This window comes from Cervus canadensis, chromosome 21 (assembly GCF_019320065.1).
Source record: "Cervus canadensis isolate Bull #8, Minnesota chromosome 21, ASM1932006v1, whole genome shotgun sequence".
NCBI classification, from domain to species: Eukaryota; Metazoa; Chordata; class Mammalia; order Artiodactyla; family Cervidae; genus Cervus; species Cervus canadensis.
The window spans coordinates 49772116-49786986 of NC_057406.1; the positions used below are offsets into that span (position 1 = coordinate 49772116).

General features: G+C 36.5%; 1 protein-coding gene across 2 annotated transcripts in view; it reads right to left on the reverse strand.

Moving 5' to 3' along the window:
- Nucleotides 1-14871, reverse strand: part of WASHC3 (WASH complex subunit 3) — a 55484-nt gene that overhangs the window by 19188 nt on the left and 21425 nt on the right. For both annotated transcript variants that reach the window (XM_043440601.1, XM_043440602.1), the window contains exon 6: nt 2181-2245. In XM_043440601.1, coding sequence (XP_043296536.1) covers nt 2181-2245 — 65 coding nt within the window. The remainder of the gene's footprint in view (nt 1-2180; nt 2246-14871) is intronic.

Here is a 14871-nt window from a genome sequence, read left to right on the forward strand (position 1 = left end):
ATGGCATGTACTCATGAGGTAATGGGTCAGAATTCAGGCTCCAGGCTGTGGTTGAGGAGCAGCTTTTCTGTAAGACAACGTTAACTGTTACTGGAATTCTACCCTAAAACTTGGCACCACCTTGCAGCTGAATGTTTCTCAACATTTACAGACAATGACGTGTGCTCAAACTTGCTAAGTGAGATACATCAAGAAAGTACTGGGGGTCCTGGGGGTTCTCCCCTTGGAAGTCATCCACTAACTTCTTAAAAGGGTGATACCTAAATGGGATCTTAAACAACATGAAATCAGCCTGGCCAGTAAGATGGGGGAAGGAAGTTCCATGGGGAAGAATACAAATCTTCAAAGACACCAGGAAAATGGTACCGTCAGAGAACCATGTAAGCAGTCTGCTGCAGCTGCGAGAGGCAGGGATGCACGGATGAGTGGCAAGAAATTAAGCCAGAGCCTCGATGATAAATGCAGTTATTTGCAATTCTAAGATGTCAGAGCGCATGCTAGGGGCAGCAGAGAGTCACAGGAAGACTTGTATGTATCAACAGATGAACTATACGAAGACATCCACTAAGTTTTTAGTGATGGACTGAAAAAGAATAGAAAAACCCCAGAGGAGCAATTAAAATAAATCAAGTGAGAAATGATGAGGGCTTGAACTACACAGCAATGGCATGGAGGCACATGGTCAGACGTGAGACTAAAAATGAGAAAACCACAGTGACTGACATAGTGAGGAGAAGGGAGGAGGGCAGAATCAAGGGTGACTTTCAAGTTGCTAGTGTGGGTAGCCAGTTGAAGTAAATGATTATGAAGGAGTTTTAGGCTGGGCAGGGGATGCAATGCAGCCTGGAGGGGGTGGAGGGAATCGAGAACCAGCATATGCTGATGCTTATAAGGCTTCTAGTTCCCCAAATTATTACATTTTCTCTAGAAAGAAAAATGATCATTTTAAAGGTCATTTTAGCTCTCTGTTAATACAGAAGCTCTACTGTGTATTTCCAGAAGCAAAAAAGAGGTCATGGCCAATGTTAGATATATTTACAATATATATTCCAATGAGTACCAAAATGGATTGGACCCATATGTTCAATTCACATTAAAGTATGTGTCACAATCCATCTGCTTTTAAAGTGTGTCAGAAACAATTTCCAGAACAAATGCCAAATATCCTGGAGATGTTTAGTTCAAATTACCAATCCATACCATTGTACTTGAACTGCTTGCTACTGAAATATATACTAGATGGAGATACGTGCAGGAGATCTGTTCTTCTAGACTTCAAAAAATGTTTTTAAATTTCATATTTTGAAAGATAAAATGAGAAAAAGATTGTATACATGAAAAAAAAATGCATACATTTTCTTGAAGGGCTCAGAGCCAAGAAGAATAATTCCAAAGTATCCTGCTAGTACAGTATGAATGCCTGGAGCTAAATAAATACAGTTAGCTAAATACACAGCTAAATACATCGCGGTGAACAAAAACCCCGAAACTGGAAAGATACTTGCAAAAGAGGACAGTTCTGAATAATCCATTAAGATATATCTTATCCAGGATGAGCTGTGTAGCCAGGTTTGCCTGGATGGAATAAATAACTGTCAAATTTCTGAGCCACAACTTTTCAGCATTTTTCAAAAAATTTTTTTATAAAACTCACACAAACAATATCTAGTTCCATAATAACCATTACTATACACTTAGAGTTACTCTATTTATTTTCCCATCTGGCTCAACCTAGATCATGTAAAGTAAATTTCCTATACACGAAGGTCTTATACAGATACATAAAAAACTGTTGAGTGACTGAACAACAACAAATTAAGAAAAGAGGATGGGGAGGGAGGGAGAAAAAAAGCAGCACAGAAAGAAAAGGAACAATGCTTCTTGTGGACACTACTGCAGTGCAACAAAAACGTCATCAATTTCTATCTCTTTTGCATATACAGGTTCATCACCAATTTATTGAAAATACTCCTAAAATGTTTTAAGGCTAATTTTAGTAGTATAGCATAGCATAGATTTTTCACTTTTTAAACATAGCAGACACACTATTTGTGGAGGAGGTTTCCTTGACCATAAAACAATGTATAAGAAAAACATATATAGAGCTTGAAATGTTTTTATGATGACTAGTAAATTCAACACCTTGATAGTAATATCACTGTATCAGAAGAACTACTTACTCAAGAAGATCTGGGTCTAGTCCTTCCGATATCATTTTGTTTCTTATTGCCATCACTGGAACACCCTAAGCAAAGAACACAAGATAATTCAATTATTAAACACGCCTCCATCATAAGACATACAAATAAACCAATGGAACAGAACTGAAAGCCCAGAAATAAACCCAAGCAACTAACATTGGACAAGGCAGCCAAGAATACTCAGTGGAGAACAGAGTCTCTTCAATAAATTATGCTGGGAAAATTAGATATTCACAGGTAAAAGAATAAAACTTGATCACTATCTTGTACCACCCATAAGAACTAACTTGAAATGGGTTAAAGACTTAAATGTAAGACCCAAAACCATGAAACTCCCAGAAGAAAACACAGAGAGCTCCTTGACATGGGTCTTAAGTAATGGTTTTACAGAAATCATACCTAAAGATTAAGAGACAATGTAAAAAGTAAACAAGTGAGACTACATCAAACTAAAAAGCTACACAGCAGAAGAAACCATCAGCAAAGTGAAAAGACAACCTATGAAATGGGAAAAATATTTGTAAATCATATACCTGATAAGAAGTTAATATCTAAAGTATATAAAGAATTCATAGAACTCAAGAGCAAAAAAAAAAAAAAAATTCAAATAAAAAATGGGCAAAGAACTTGAATAAACATCTTTCCAAAGAAGATACATGAATGGTCAATAGATACATGAAAAGAAGCTCAACATCACTAGCCACTAGAGAAATGCAAATTAAAGTCACAATGAGATATCACCTCATGCCTGTTAGAATGGCCATGATTAAAAGAAGATAACAAATGCTAGTGTGGATACGGAAAAAAGAAAACCCTGCACACTGTTAGTCACATGGTAAACTGGTACACCACTGTGGGAAACAGTATAGTATATAAGTCTAAAAAAAATGAAAAGAACTATCACATGGTCCAGCAATTCCAGTTCTGACAGCATATCCAAAACACCCCCAAAACACCAACTGGAACCAATGTCTGCATCCTCATGGTCACACCAGCACTATTTACAATAGCCAAGACGTGGAAGCAACCAACATGGCTACTGAAGGATGGATGGATAAAGAGTGTATATACATACACACACAACAGAATATTACTTAGCCATAAAACCAACAGGATCCTACCATTTGTGACCACATGGGTGGATTCTGAAAGCATAATGCTAGGTGAAATAAATCAGACAGAGAAAGACAAATACTGTATGATCTCACTAACATGTGGAATCTAAACACAAACAAAAAGCCAAACTCCTAGACAAAGAGACCAGACTTGTGGTCCCCGAGCCAGAGAGGAGGGGCGGGGGAAGTGGAGGAAGACGGTCAAAAGGTACAAACTAGTAAGAGCTATACATAAATATGGACTAGGGGTGTAATGTACGGCAGGATGACTACTGGTAATACTCATGTATGATATAATGAGAGTGTCAGTCACTCAGTCGTGTCTGACTCTTTGCAACCCCGTGGACTGTAGCCCACCAGGCTCCTCTGTCCACGGAATTCTCAAGGCAAGAGTACTGTAGTGGGTAGTCATTCCCTTCACCAGGGGATCTTCCCAACCCAGGGATCGAACCCAGGTCTCCTGCACTGCAGGCAGATTCTTTACGTCTCGGCCATCTAACAGTAAATCCTAAGAATTTTCATTACAAGTGAACTTTTTTCTTTCCCTTATATTGCAGCTATATGAGGTTGTGGATATTAACTAAACTTATTGTCGTAATCATTTCAAGATAAAAGTGAACCAAAACATCATACATCTTAAACTTATATAATGATGTATGTCAATTATTTCTCAATAAAACTGGAAAAATATAGAAGCCAGAATAAAGGCCTCCTCTATGTGGTTCCTTATTTTAAATAGCTCTTATTTTTGCTTTTATATTAATATGTGCATAGCACTTGAATAATCTAATAAGGTATATATTTTAACTGACTTAATGGAATCAGTGCTATCCAATACCACATAAGCCCAAATTAAATCATTTGAGTTTATCCATTACTGATTCTGCTGGATAGAGGCCAGATATCATATTCTCACTCTTCTTATATCACCAAAAAGAAGAAAACACTGATAAGTCAAATGATTAAGGCCTTGGCCAGGATGGTGCCATGAACACTTAACGATATGAATAAATGTCTTTTCAAATCAAGATTTCAGGGCCTTCTCCTCTTAAGTATAGCTATGTCAATGTTCCTTTCGTAAGCAAACGGTCCAATTTCATTTGGACACATTACACACAAAGGTCAAACAGAATTCAAGAACTCTTCTGGGGTTACATTATATATCGTCTCGATACCAATACAAACACAATGTAATGATAGTACTAGAAATGTGTAAGTCACAAAAATATTGAGAACATGTGAATTTCAAAGTTCAGGATAAGAACATCAAAACAGAAGAGGATATGTCAGAAATAAATATAAATTTACTTGAAAAGGGGACTGATTTGATATAAACATTTATTGAAAGCTCACTTATACAACTCCAAGGGGAGCAGATGCAATCAAGTCTCTTTGTCAATTCCCCTGCTTTCCCAACAGATGAGGAAACACTAATCTGATGTGTTAAATCTGAGGACCTGGATTGTATAACCTTCAAAAGTACGTGGGGTCAGCATGCTTTAAAAGGTGGTACCCATGGTGGGGACCCTCTCCCTCATGCTGCTCCACCCCACACGGCAGAGAGGGCGGGCCGAGCCAGGGCCCACAGGGAAAGTCTCGATCGCCTCCCAGTGCTGCTGTGCGCTCTCCCCCCCGGCCCTCCCTTCTCACTGGTCAATTGTGGCCTTCAGTGTTGAGCTTAATGTATAGAAGAGGCCACCCCAGTCCAATTTCACGGAGCCTTACCCGCAAGTTTCTGGGCACTAGCCTAGATAAGGCTCCCCTGCTTTCTTCTGCAGTTGTTCCTTATGTGTTTTCTGGTCTCAGGGATCTTACATTGTGAAAATAACTTTACTGGGGTTAGCAGTAGAATTCCGATATCACAATCCCACACCTCAGGGTTTAACACCACAATGGCAACGCAGTGCTTTATGATGAGAAAATAAAGACATAATCAGCCCCTGCCATCAGAGAGTATAGTCTAATAGATGTGTTAAAAAGATGATCACAATATAGTCATAAAATTGGTAACAGAGATCTGCACAATGGGCAAGGTGAGATCCAAGGAAAGGAAGACTAAGAACGAACCAGCAAAGAATTCACTGAGGTGAGTCTTAAAGAGGGGACAGGAATAAATTAAAAACAAACAAATAAACACAAAGACTTAGAAATATATATACATTTTCAAATAATCTATTATACATAAGCTTCTTTCAAAAATATTTTAAAGAACAAATATAGGTATTTCTCTCCAAAAGGCTGATTTTATCATTTTATCTTACATTTCACCCAATAAATATATACTGAGATCCAGGCAAGTATATAAAAAATATGAGAGTGAAATGGATTATAAATTTAATATGCAGAGATTTCAAAGTTAATGACCATATCATGGGAGTGGTACAGTTCAGTTTAGTCACTCAGTCATGTCTGACTCTTTGCAACCCCATGGACTGGAGTATGCCAAGCCTCCCTTTCTATCACCAACTCCTGGACTCTACTTAAACTCATGTCCATTGAGTCGGTGATGCCATCCAACCATCTCATCCTCTGTCGTTCCCTTCTCCTCCTGCCTCCAATCTTTCCCAACATCAGGGTCTTTTCAAATGAGTCAGTTCTTTGCATCAGGTGTCCAAAGTATTGGAGTTTCAGCTTCAGCATCAGTCCTTCCAATGAACACCCAGGACTGATCTCCTTCAGGATGGACTGGTTGGATCTCCTTGCAGTCCAAGGGACTCTCAAGAGTCTTCTCCAACACCGCAGTTCAAAAGCATCAATTCTTCAGCACTCAGCTTTCTTTATAGTCCAACTCTCACATCCATACATGACTACTGGAAAAACCATAGCTTTGACTAGATGAACTTTTGTTGGCAAAGCAATGTCTGCTTTTTAATATGCTGTCTAGGTTGGTCATAACTTTCCTTCCAAGGAGTAAGTGTCTTTTAATTTCATGGCTGCAGTCACCATCTGCAGTGATTTTGGAGCTCCTCCAAAATAAAGTCTGTCACTATTTCCATTGTTTCCCCATCTACTTGCCATGAAGTGATGGACCGGATGTCATGATCTTAGTTTTCTGAATGTTCAGTTTTAAGTCAACTTTTTCACTCTCCTCTTTCACTTTCATCAAGAAGCTCTTTAGTTCTTCTTCACTTTCTGCCGTAAGTGTGGTATCATCTGCATATCTGAGGTTAGTAATATTTCTTCCAGCAATCTTGATTCCAGCTTCTGCTTCATCCAGTCCAGTATTTCTCATGATGTACTCTGCATATAAATTAAATAAGCAGGGTGACAATATACAGCTTTGATGTACTCCTTTCCTGATTTGGAACCAGTCCGTTGTTCTATGTCCAGTTCTAACTGTTGCTTCCTGACCCGCATATAGATTTCTCAGGAGGCAGGCAGGTGGCCTGGTATTCCTATCTCTTTAAGAATTTTCCAGTTTGTTGTGATCCACACAGTCAAAGGTTCTGGCGTAGTCAATAAAGCAGTAGATGTTTTTCTGGAACTCTCTTGCTTTTTCAATAATCCAATGGATGTTGGCAATTTAATCTCTGCTTCCTCTGCCTTTTCTAAATCCAGCTTGAACATCTGGAAGTTCATGGTTCAGTACTGTTGAAGTCTGGCTTGAAGAATTTTGAGCATTACTTTGCTAGCATGTGAGATGAGTGCAATTGTGCGGTAGTTTGAACATTCTTTGGGATTGGAATGAAAACTGACCTTTTCCAGTCCTGGCCACTGCTGGGTTTTCCAAATTTGCTGGCATATTGAGTGTAGCACTTTCACACCATCATCTTTAACAATTTGAAATAGTTCAACTGGAATTCCATCACTTCCACTAGCTTCGTTCATAGTGATGATTCCCAAGGCCCACTTGACTTCACATTCCAGGATATCTGGTTCCAGGTGAGTGATCATACCATTGTGGTTATCTGGGTCATGAAGATCTTTTTTGTATAGTTCTTCTGTGTATTCTTGCCACTTCTTTTTAATATCTTTCACTTCTGTTAGGTCCATACCATTTCTGTCCTTTATTGAGCCCATCTTTGCATGAAATGTTCCCTTGGTATCTAATTTTCTTGAAGAGATCTCTTCTCTTTTCATTATAGGGGACTGGAATGCAAAAGTAGGAAGTCAAGAAATACCTGGAGTAACAGGCAAATTTGGCCTTGAAGGACAGAATGAAGCAGGGCAAAGGCTAACAGAATAGAGTTTTGCCATGAGAATGCACTGGTAATAGCAAACATCATCTTCCAACAACACAACAGAAGACTCTACACATGGACATCACCAGGTGGTCAACACTGAAATCAGACTGATTATATTCTTTGAAGCCAAAAACGGAGAAGCTCTATACAGTCAGCATAAACAAGACCAGGAGCTGACTGTGGCTCAGATCATGAACTCCTTATTGCCAAATTCAGACTTAAGTTGAAGAAAGTAGGGAAAACCACTAGATCATTCAGGTACGACCTAAATCAAATCCCTTACGATTATACAGTGGAAGTGAGAAATAGATTCAAGGGATTAGATCTGACAGACAGAGTGCCTGAAGAACTATGGACAGAGGTTTGTGACACTGTATAGGAGGCAGGGATCAAGACCATCCCCAACAAAAAGAAATGCAAAAAGGCAAAATGGCTGTCTGAGGAGGCCTTAACAAATAGCTGTGAAAAGAAGAGAAGCGAAAGGCATAGGAGAAAAGGAAAGATATACCCATTCGAATGGAGTTCCAAGGAACAGCAAGGAGAGATAAGAAAGCCTTCCTCAGAGATCAATGCAAAGAAATAGAGGAAAACAATACAATGGGAAAGAAGTGGGACAGATCTTGCCAAATTAAGTTCAAATTATTTTTAATTACAATCCTTATTTTTAAAATCAAATAATGTATTAAAAATTTAATCCTTACTTATAAAGAAAAAAAGCCCAGAAAAGAGAGCTGTAGCAAGAGTCAGAGATGCCTTCTACAACTATAATCTCTTATTTTGGCTATGGAGGAGAAAAAGTTGAGGTCTCTACAGCTTGCTAGGTTAGAGGAGGCTGGGAAAGCAAAGGCTTCAGATTCACAAGTTACCAGGACGACTCTCTTGTGGAAGAGGCAAGGCTGCCATTTACAGGCCCATCTACATATTCACCTTCGTAACTGCTATGTTTTATATTATAAATTTGTAAAACTTAATCTATTAAGACTCTGATGGCAACAGATACTTTAATGCATCCTAAATACTAGGTGGATGAAAATAAATAGCATCACTGTAGAATTCTCTTCAAAACCATACTTCTCAAAACAATACTGTTCCATGGGGCAATCTTTAAGGTATTCTGCAAAGTGAAAATATGGTAGGTTTAGAAGACAAAGGAGATAGAAGATAAAATTTTGGATCTTTTGCTAGCTTATAAGGTTTAAGGATAAACAAAAGATAGGGAGAAAAAAGCAATTATTTGCTTTAGGGTATCCAGTGTGAACACTCTAACATTTGGAATAAAGTATGCTCAAGATTAAAATTTGCACCACTTTAAAATATACTACCTGGAGCTAAGACTTGAAAGATTTTGAAATAAAATGTACTTCATAATAACTTTTTAATAAAAAATTACTTAACAGTAGAGGAGAAAGCTGGCCACTTGAAAAACAAGTTTGGAAATTTTTACTTGATAATTTAAATGCCACTCAACTCTTTCGTATAACAGGGAAAATTAGGAGTTTGAAACATTGCATAAAAAAACACTGAAGTGCTAGGGAGAAATGGGAAAAGACCAGAGTTAAGGTCATACTTTAAAAAAACTCTCACAGTTTTTATTAACTATGGTTTGATGGTATAAGGTTTTTGAAACTCAACTACATGATTTATTTATTATAATTTAGCATAATCCACAGGATATCATTGGAAAGGTTATATAAACAAGTTATAAAGCCGAGAAAACAGAAGGGAGGAGAAATGAGGATTGAAAAAAAAGTTTCCTAAAATATAGCAGAGAAACTGTGTACGGGATTGGAGAGGGGAGGCAGGGGGTGGAAAGGGAGAACTGGAGAACAGGGAAGTTGGTAAAATTAGAAAAGCTTCCTATTTTAACATTAGTTTCATGGAAATGGTTACAGTATAAGAATAAGAGAAGCCTGAGTCTGTAAGCTCTGTATTTTATCCTTAGTTTCTTAAAACTGGTTACATCAGGAGAATACAGATATTACCAAAATTTGGTGCATCTTTAGTCATTTCTGTGTATGACTATAAAGAAAATACATATAACTATCTTACCCTATATTAAAGGCTTTACTATTATCATTACCTTAATACAAATCTGATTAAAGCGCAATATAAAAATAATTTGGCCTATGCTCCAAACGATCTATTCCAAAGAGATTTGCTGCTATGTTTCCAGAGATGTTGCTTAGAAAATGTTGTTTTGCTATATTCTTCCTTAGAGCTTAAGAAACAGAGTCTGGCTTGTTAGACACCAAAAAGAAGCATCCAATTTCTGATCTCCAAAAGACAAAGCTACTGGTGGTCTAAGGAGGACATGAGAGACCTCAAAACTGAAGTCTACTGAACTGTGGGATTATTTTTGGCAAGTGATAATAGTAGTTTGTCCAACATAAGTAATGAAGAAGAGAGAAGGCAGCCATAAGCCTGAGGTTCCAAAAAATCATGTCTGTATTTGCGTCACTGGAGAAAGTGTGTAAAGAAGCCACACTAATGAAATTATGATGGCAATACTAATAGTTAAACACTACTTTCTTATATCACAAAAACTGTTGGAGGCTTATAGGACTGCCAGTATTTACATCTATTTATTATTATGTTAATGAAAACCAAGATACTAAATTCCTTTATAAATCCTGTTGAAATTCTCCTATAGTATCAGATTAGAAGAGGGAGGGGGAAAAAACCCTCTTACTCAATCTAACAGAAATAAATGACTTTCCTTTTTAAAAATAATAATATGCGTATTTTCAAGTTTTTTCCTCTCAGTTTATGAGCCTGTATCACAATTCAGTTATGAAAGATTGAATATATGCTATCTCCTATTTAGGTAAACAATAAGGGTCTATGGAGTTGATAGGTGGATGGTACTTTTTGTTATTGGAAAGAAGAGGGAGTGAGTAGGAAATGAAAACATGCTACGGGTTGGAAAAAAGCAGCCAGTCCTCCAATCAAGCTGTGTTTACTTAAATTTTAATTTAGGTAAATGGACTCAACCATTCCTTTGCCTTCTGATTTTCAATAGTGCTGTATTTAAAATATCTATATTCCATTATATGCAATATAAGGTATTACATTTAGAAGAAAAATTTTAGGTGAAATAGCCTCTATAATAGATAATAAATGTTTACTGAACAAATCATAACATAAAAACAGTTACATGCCCAATTATCTCCTTGTGAAAGCTTTTCATGAAGGGATATAAAATTTATTTAAATAAATCTCTTAATCAGTGTAAAATGGATGATGGCTATCTAAAAAAAAGCAAGCTTCATTTCTAATGACGTACAGATTTAGAAAATGCTGACACTGATTTTAACTCTCATACTGCTGCCACCATGGGTCATTAATTTGAACCTAAAAATGTGGTCAAAAAAGAGGCTCACAAATCTTGACTAGCCCTAAATACAGTGGTTTCTATGGCGCTAAAGAGTAATTCCTTTTTTAGTGACTATCTCAAGTGACTATTATCCCAGTGAGAAAGTGTTTCTCACTGACTGCCCACCAGATATCTTTAAAGATGTAAGAACAAATCACATGATAAAATGGACAAAAATGACACCAACCATGATGACCAAGGGCCAGGCAGTTATTATTACTTCATTCATAAAATAAATACTTTCGCAGTTCCATCTATAGCTTTTAGAAATGCGAACTAAAGTTAACCTAAATGCCTATCGAGAAAAACCCTTAAAGAAATTATTTCAAAAACTGAGGGATCTATTATCATAAGATAATTCACAATACAGCTGTATCAATTTCCTCATGTGTTGATTTTCCCCCAGGATATTCCTGTAATATGATACCTATTAGGTGTAATGACCAAAAAAGCACATGGTGTTTTCTTTGTAGTTACTCAAATAATTGTTGATTTCAGAGTACTCTGTGGAAGACTCATTTTCCCCCCATCATTATAATGCAATGATAATATCTATCTATAATTTGAAGTCTTGCTTTGTTAGGTCAATTAATGTTATAACTCCATTATAAATATCAGCTACACTACAATCCCTAATTTCACTCAAATGATATTTCTTCTCTGAAATGTGTATTAATAGCATTTTCTAAATTTAATTATACTTTTGCTTTCTAGGAATTAAAAACTTCAAAAGAATTTCTATAGCAAATCATTTTGGAATTTGTTGCTTAAAAGTGTAATAAATTCAGATGGACTCCTGTTCAGTTTTTGAAAACTTATTATTATATATGCCTATTAAAAAGGACTCAATGAAATATCTGCAAATATGGTAACAAAAGCTATACATAGTAGAATTCTTAGTAGTTATAAAAGGATATTCTACTGATCAAAATCACAGAATATTTACTCTCGAATAGTCTGATAGTGGTAATGTGTTTGAATTAGTGTGTCAGGAGTCTTTCATTCAATGCTCCTAGTGATGCAGTCAAAGGAAGATGACAAAGATGAGGCATTCTATGTGGGTTCAGAACCACAATGAAGGGAATTCAATCAATTGGTCATCAAAACATGGTCTAACCAACCAACTGAATGAAAGTCATTTGTGAACTTGGGCTAGGAAAAGAACAAGAAAAGAGAAGTTAGGATTCTGTCTTATATTATGAAAAACTTTGGTAAAATATATGTACATCTGGAAATTTTTTTTAAAAATTGCAGTATTAAGATAAATACAAAAGAGGTAGATATCTTCAGGTAAAGGAAAAGATAACTTTCATTTTTTCCCCAATAAAATTCAGTATTTTAAAATCTACTTTAACATACAGTTAACATATTAGCATTTTCTCCAAACGGTAGCATAACACTTACCAAAAAATTAACTCACAAATGATGTGATCAATTCAAGACAAATTATCTTCTATACTAGGACTGACCACCTCCTTGTGAATGCTTATGCTGAGATCCTTGTTAAGAGTATGGTACTAAAAGTGCCTTCCTGGGACTTCCCTGGTGGTCCAGTGGCTAAGACTCCATTTCCCAGTGCAGTGGGCCTGGGTTTGATTCCAGGTCAGGGAACTAGATCCCACATGCCGCAAATAAAGATCCCATACAGCATGACAAAGACACAGCCAGTAAATAAACTTTAAAAATTAAAAAAAAAAAAAAGCCTTCCTCAAGTTGATGGTCTCTAAAACCTCTATGACACTTTATCCCACCTGAGGTGAGCCCATTTAGTAACTAAAGCTCATTTGCTTCTCTGGTCTTTACTTTTTCTCCCATTAATTTACACATCTCAGACAGACAACTTCTTTATAGTTAAGGTGAAAATCACAATATTTCTAAAAAGAGTAAGCAACTACTTAACTTACATTACTATTATTTCCTCCTTACCAATCTGTAAAACTTTTATGTGAGGGCCCTTACTTCTGTCAGAGGTGGTCAGCAGGAAAAAACATAGATGGGGAAATCAAAGTTGGGTAACTAAAAAATTACCCAAATTACAGTTGGTTTCAGAGTAAAAGAACCATACCACACATTTCAGCAAGTATAAAAACTGTCCTTCTTAGTAAATCTTTAAAAGCCTCCTTATGAACTTTAATCGTGGTGTACTGTTCTTTCTGCCACATATCATAAGAGTTAAGGAGTTGTTTACATTAGTTGGAATGAAAGATATGAAGTCAAAAGATAAAAATATTTTTCTGCTAAATCCCCTGGTCTTTAGTGTTTCCCATTTATACGTCACTTAAAAGAAATCCCTAAAAAATTTTTTAAAGGAAATTCCTACTAAATTTAAAACTACCTTAAGCTTATCCTCTAAAAATTCTCCCCCCGTATTAGATTGCTTGCTTCTACTTCTTTTTCTTCCTTTTGTGCACTATTATGGTGTTACAATGAATGTAAGGCAGATGAAGTAAAGTTATTGGTGCTTAGCAAAATAAATAAACTGAAGCAAAGAATTAAATCTGAAAGGACTATTTCAGATAAGCTGTCCCACACATTACCTAAATTATTTTACTTATGAGACTGAAGATACAAAATATGACGTGGAGAATAAATTCTTACAGAAATATAATCTTTTCATATCCACTGTTAAGAAAAACTGATTTGACAAATTTAGCATCCTAAATTTATTACCTTATCAATTATTTTTAAAAGATTATTTTGTGTTCCCAATTCTCTTATGTGGCACTTCTTCTTCCTTTAAAAAGTTTTTATTTACGTTAATTCAAATTATCTGATACATTACTAAAAAACAAAGAATTCATACAGCAGCCAAATACCCCTCTACAACTCTAAAGGAGACAGGCATCTGTATAGATCAGCTTGTTGATCTGTGACCATTCATTAAATATGACTGAGAATTCTAAAACCCCCTGAAGTATACAGTTCAAAATATGTATATATTTCTAGAGATTATAAGCACCATATAAAAATAGTTATGGTTAAACAACTAGTTCCCATAAAGAAATTATTGAAATCAATCCTTTCATGGCAACTGAAGGCTACACAAGGATAGCTATAATGAAAAAATATGCAAGCATTAACATTCTGAGCTGTATGGTTATGGGCAAAAGTAGTATTAGTGAAGATTATATAAGAAACAGATAAGCATCAGGCAGGTGAATCACCAAATGGATACTGACAACCATTTAACTTAGTAGTCTGCCCACTACATGCATTCCCTTCAGTGTTCTCAGGAAAACAAACACATAAGGAAAAGCAAGAAATTTCAAACCTGAATTTAGCAGTATTATTGTTTACTGCTCTAACAAAAACATGTAAGAAAATAAAATAGCAAGGAATAAACATAAGAGCAAATACATCATAAAAGCAAAATTTCTTAACGTTAAATGTGTACATGGCAAGACTGGTTCTGACCTTCCAAACTTTTGATGTCAAGACAACATGGGAAGGATTCAAAAGACAGCCAAAATACTGAAAAATCATAATCTGGAAAACTGGCAAGATAATTCTTTACATGTGGTTTCCTTAGAGGCTGCTTCACTGACTTTAGCAGAGAGTAAGTAACTTCAGTAGTGTTTGTTTTTTTTTTTTGCCAAATACAATGAAAAGTACCAGTTTCTAGGTTTTCTAATTACTCAGGCCATGGCAAGCATGGGTTGTTACCTCAGGGGCTCTCCATTGGCAGCTAATTGTCACATTAGCTTAGGGAAAATCTTTATCCAATCTCTCTTATGCTTGATGAAAGACAGAATGTAAAGGAAGCAGGATAACTGTGGTCACCGAGTTCCATAGTGCGTGCCCCGTGCTCAGCTGTGTCTGAATCTTTGCCTATAGACGCCATGGACTATAGTCCGCTAGGCTCCTCTGTCCGTGAGATTTCCCAGGCAAGAACACTGGAGTGGGGTGCCATTTCCTTCTCCAGGGGATCTTCCCGACCCAGGGATCAAACCGTCTCCTGCCCTGGCAGGTGGATTCTTTACCAATGAGCCACCTGGAAA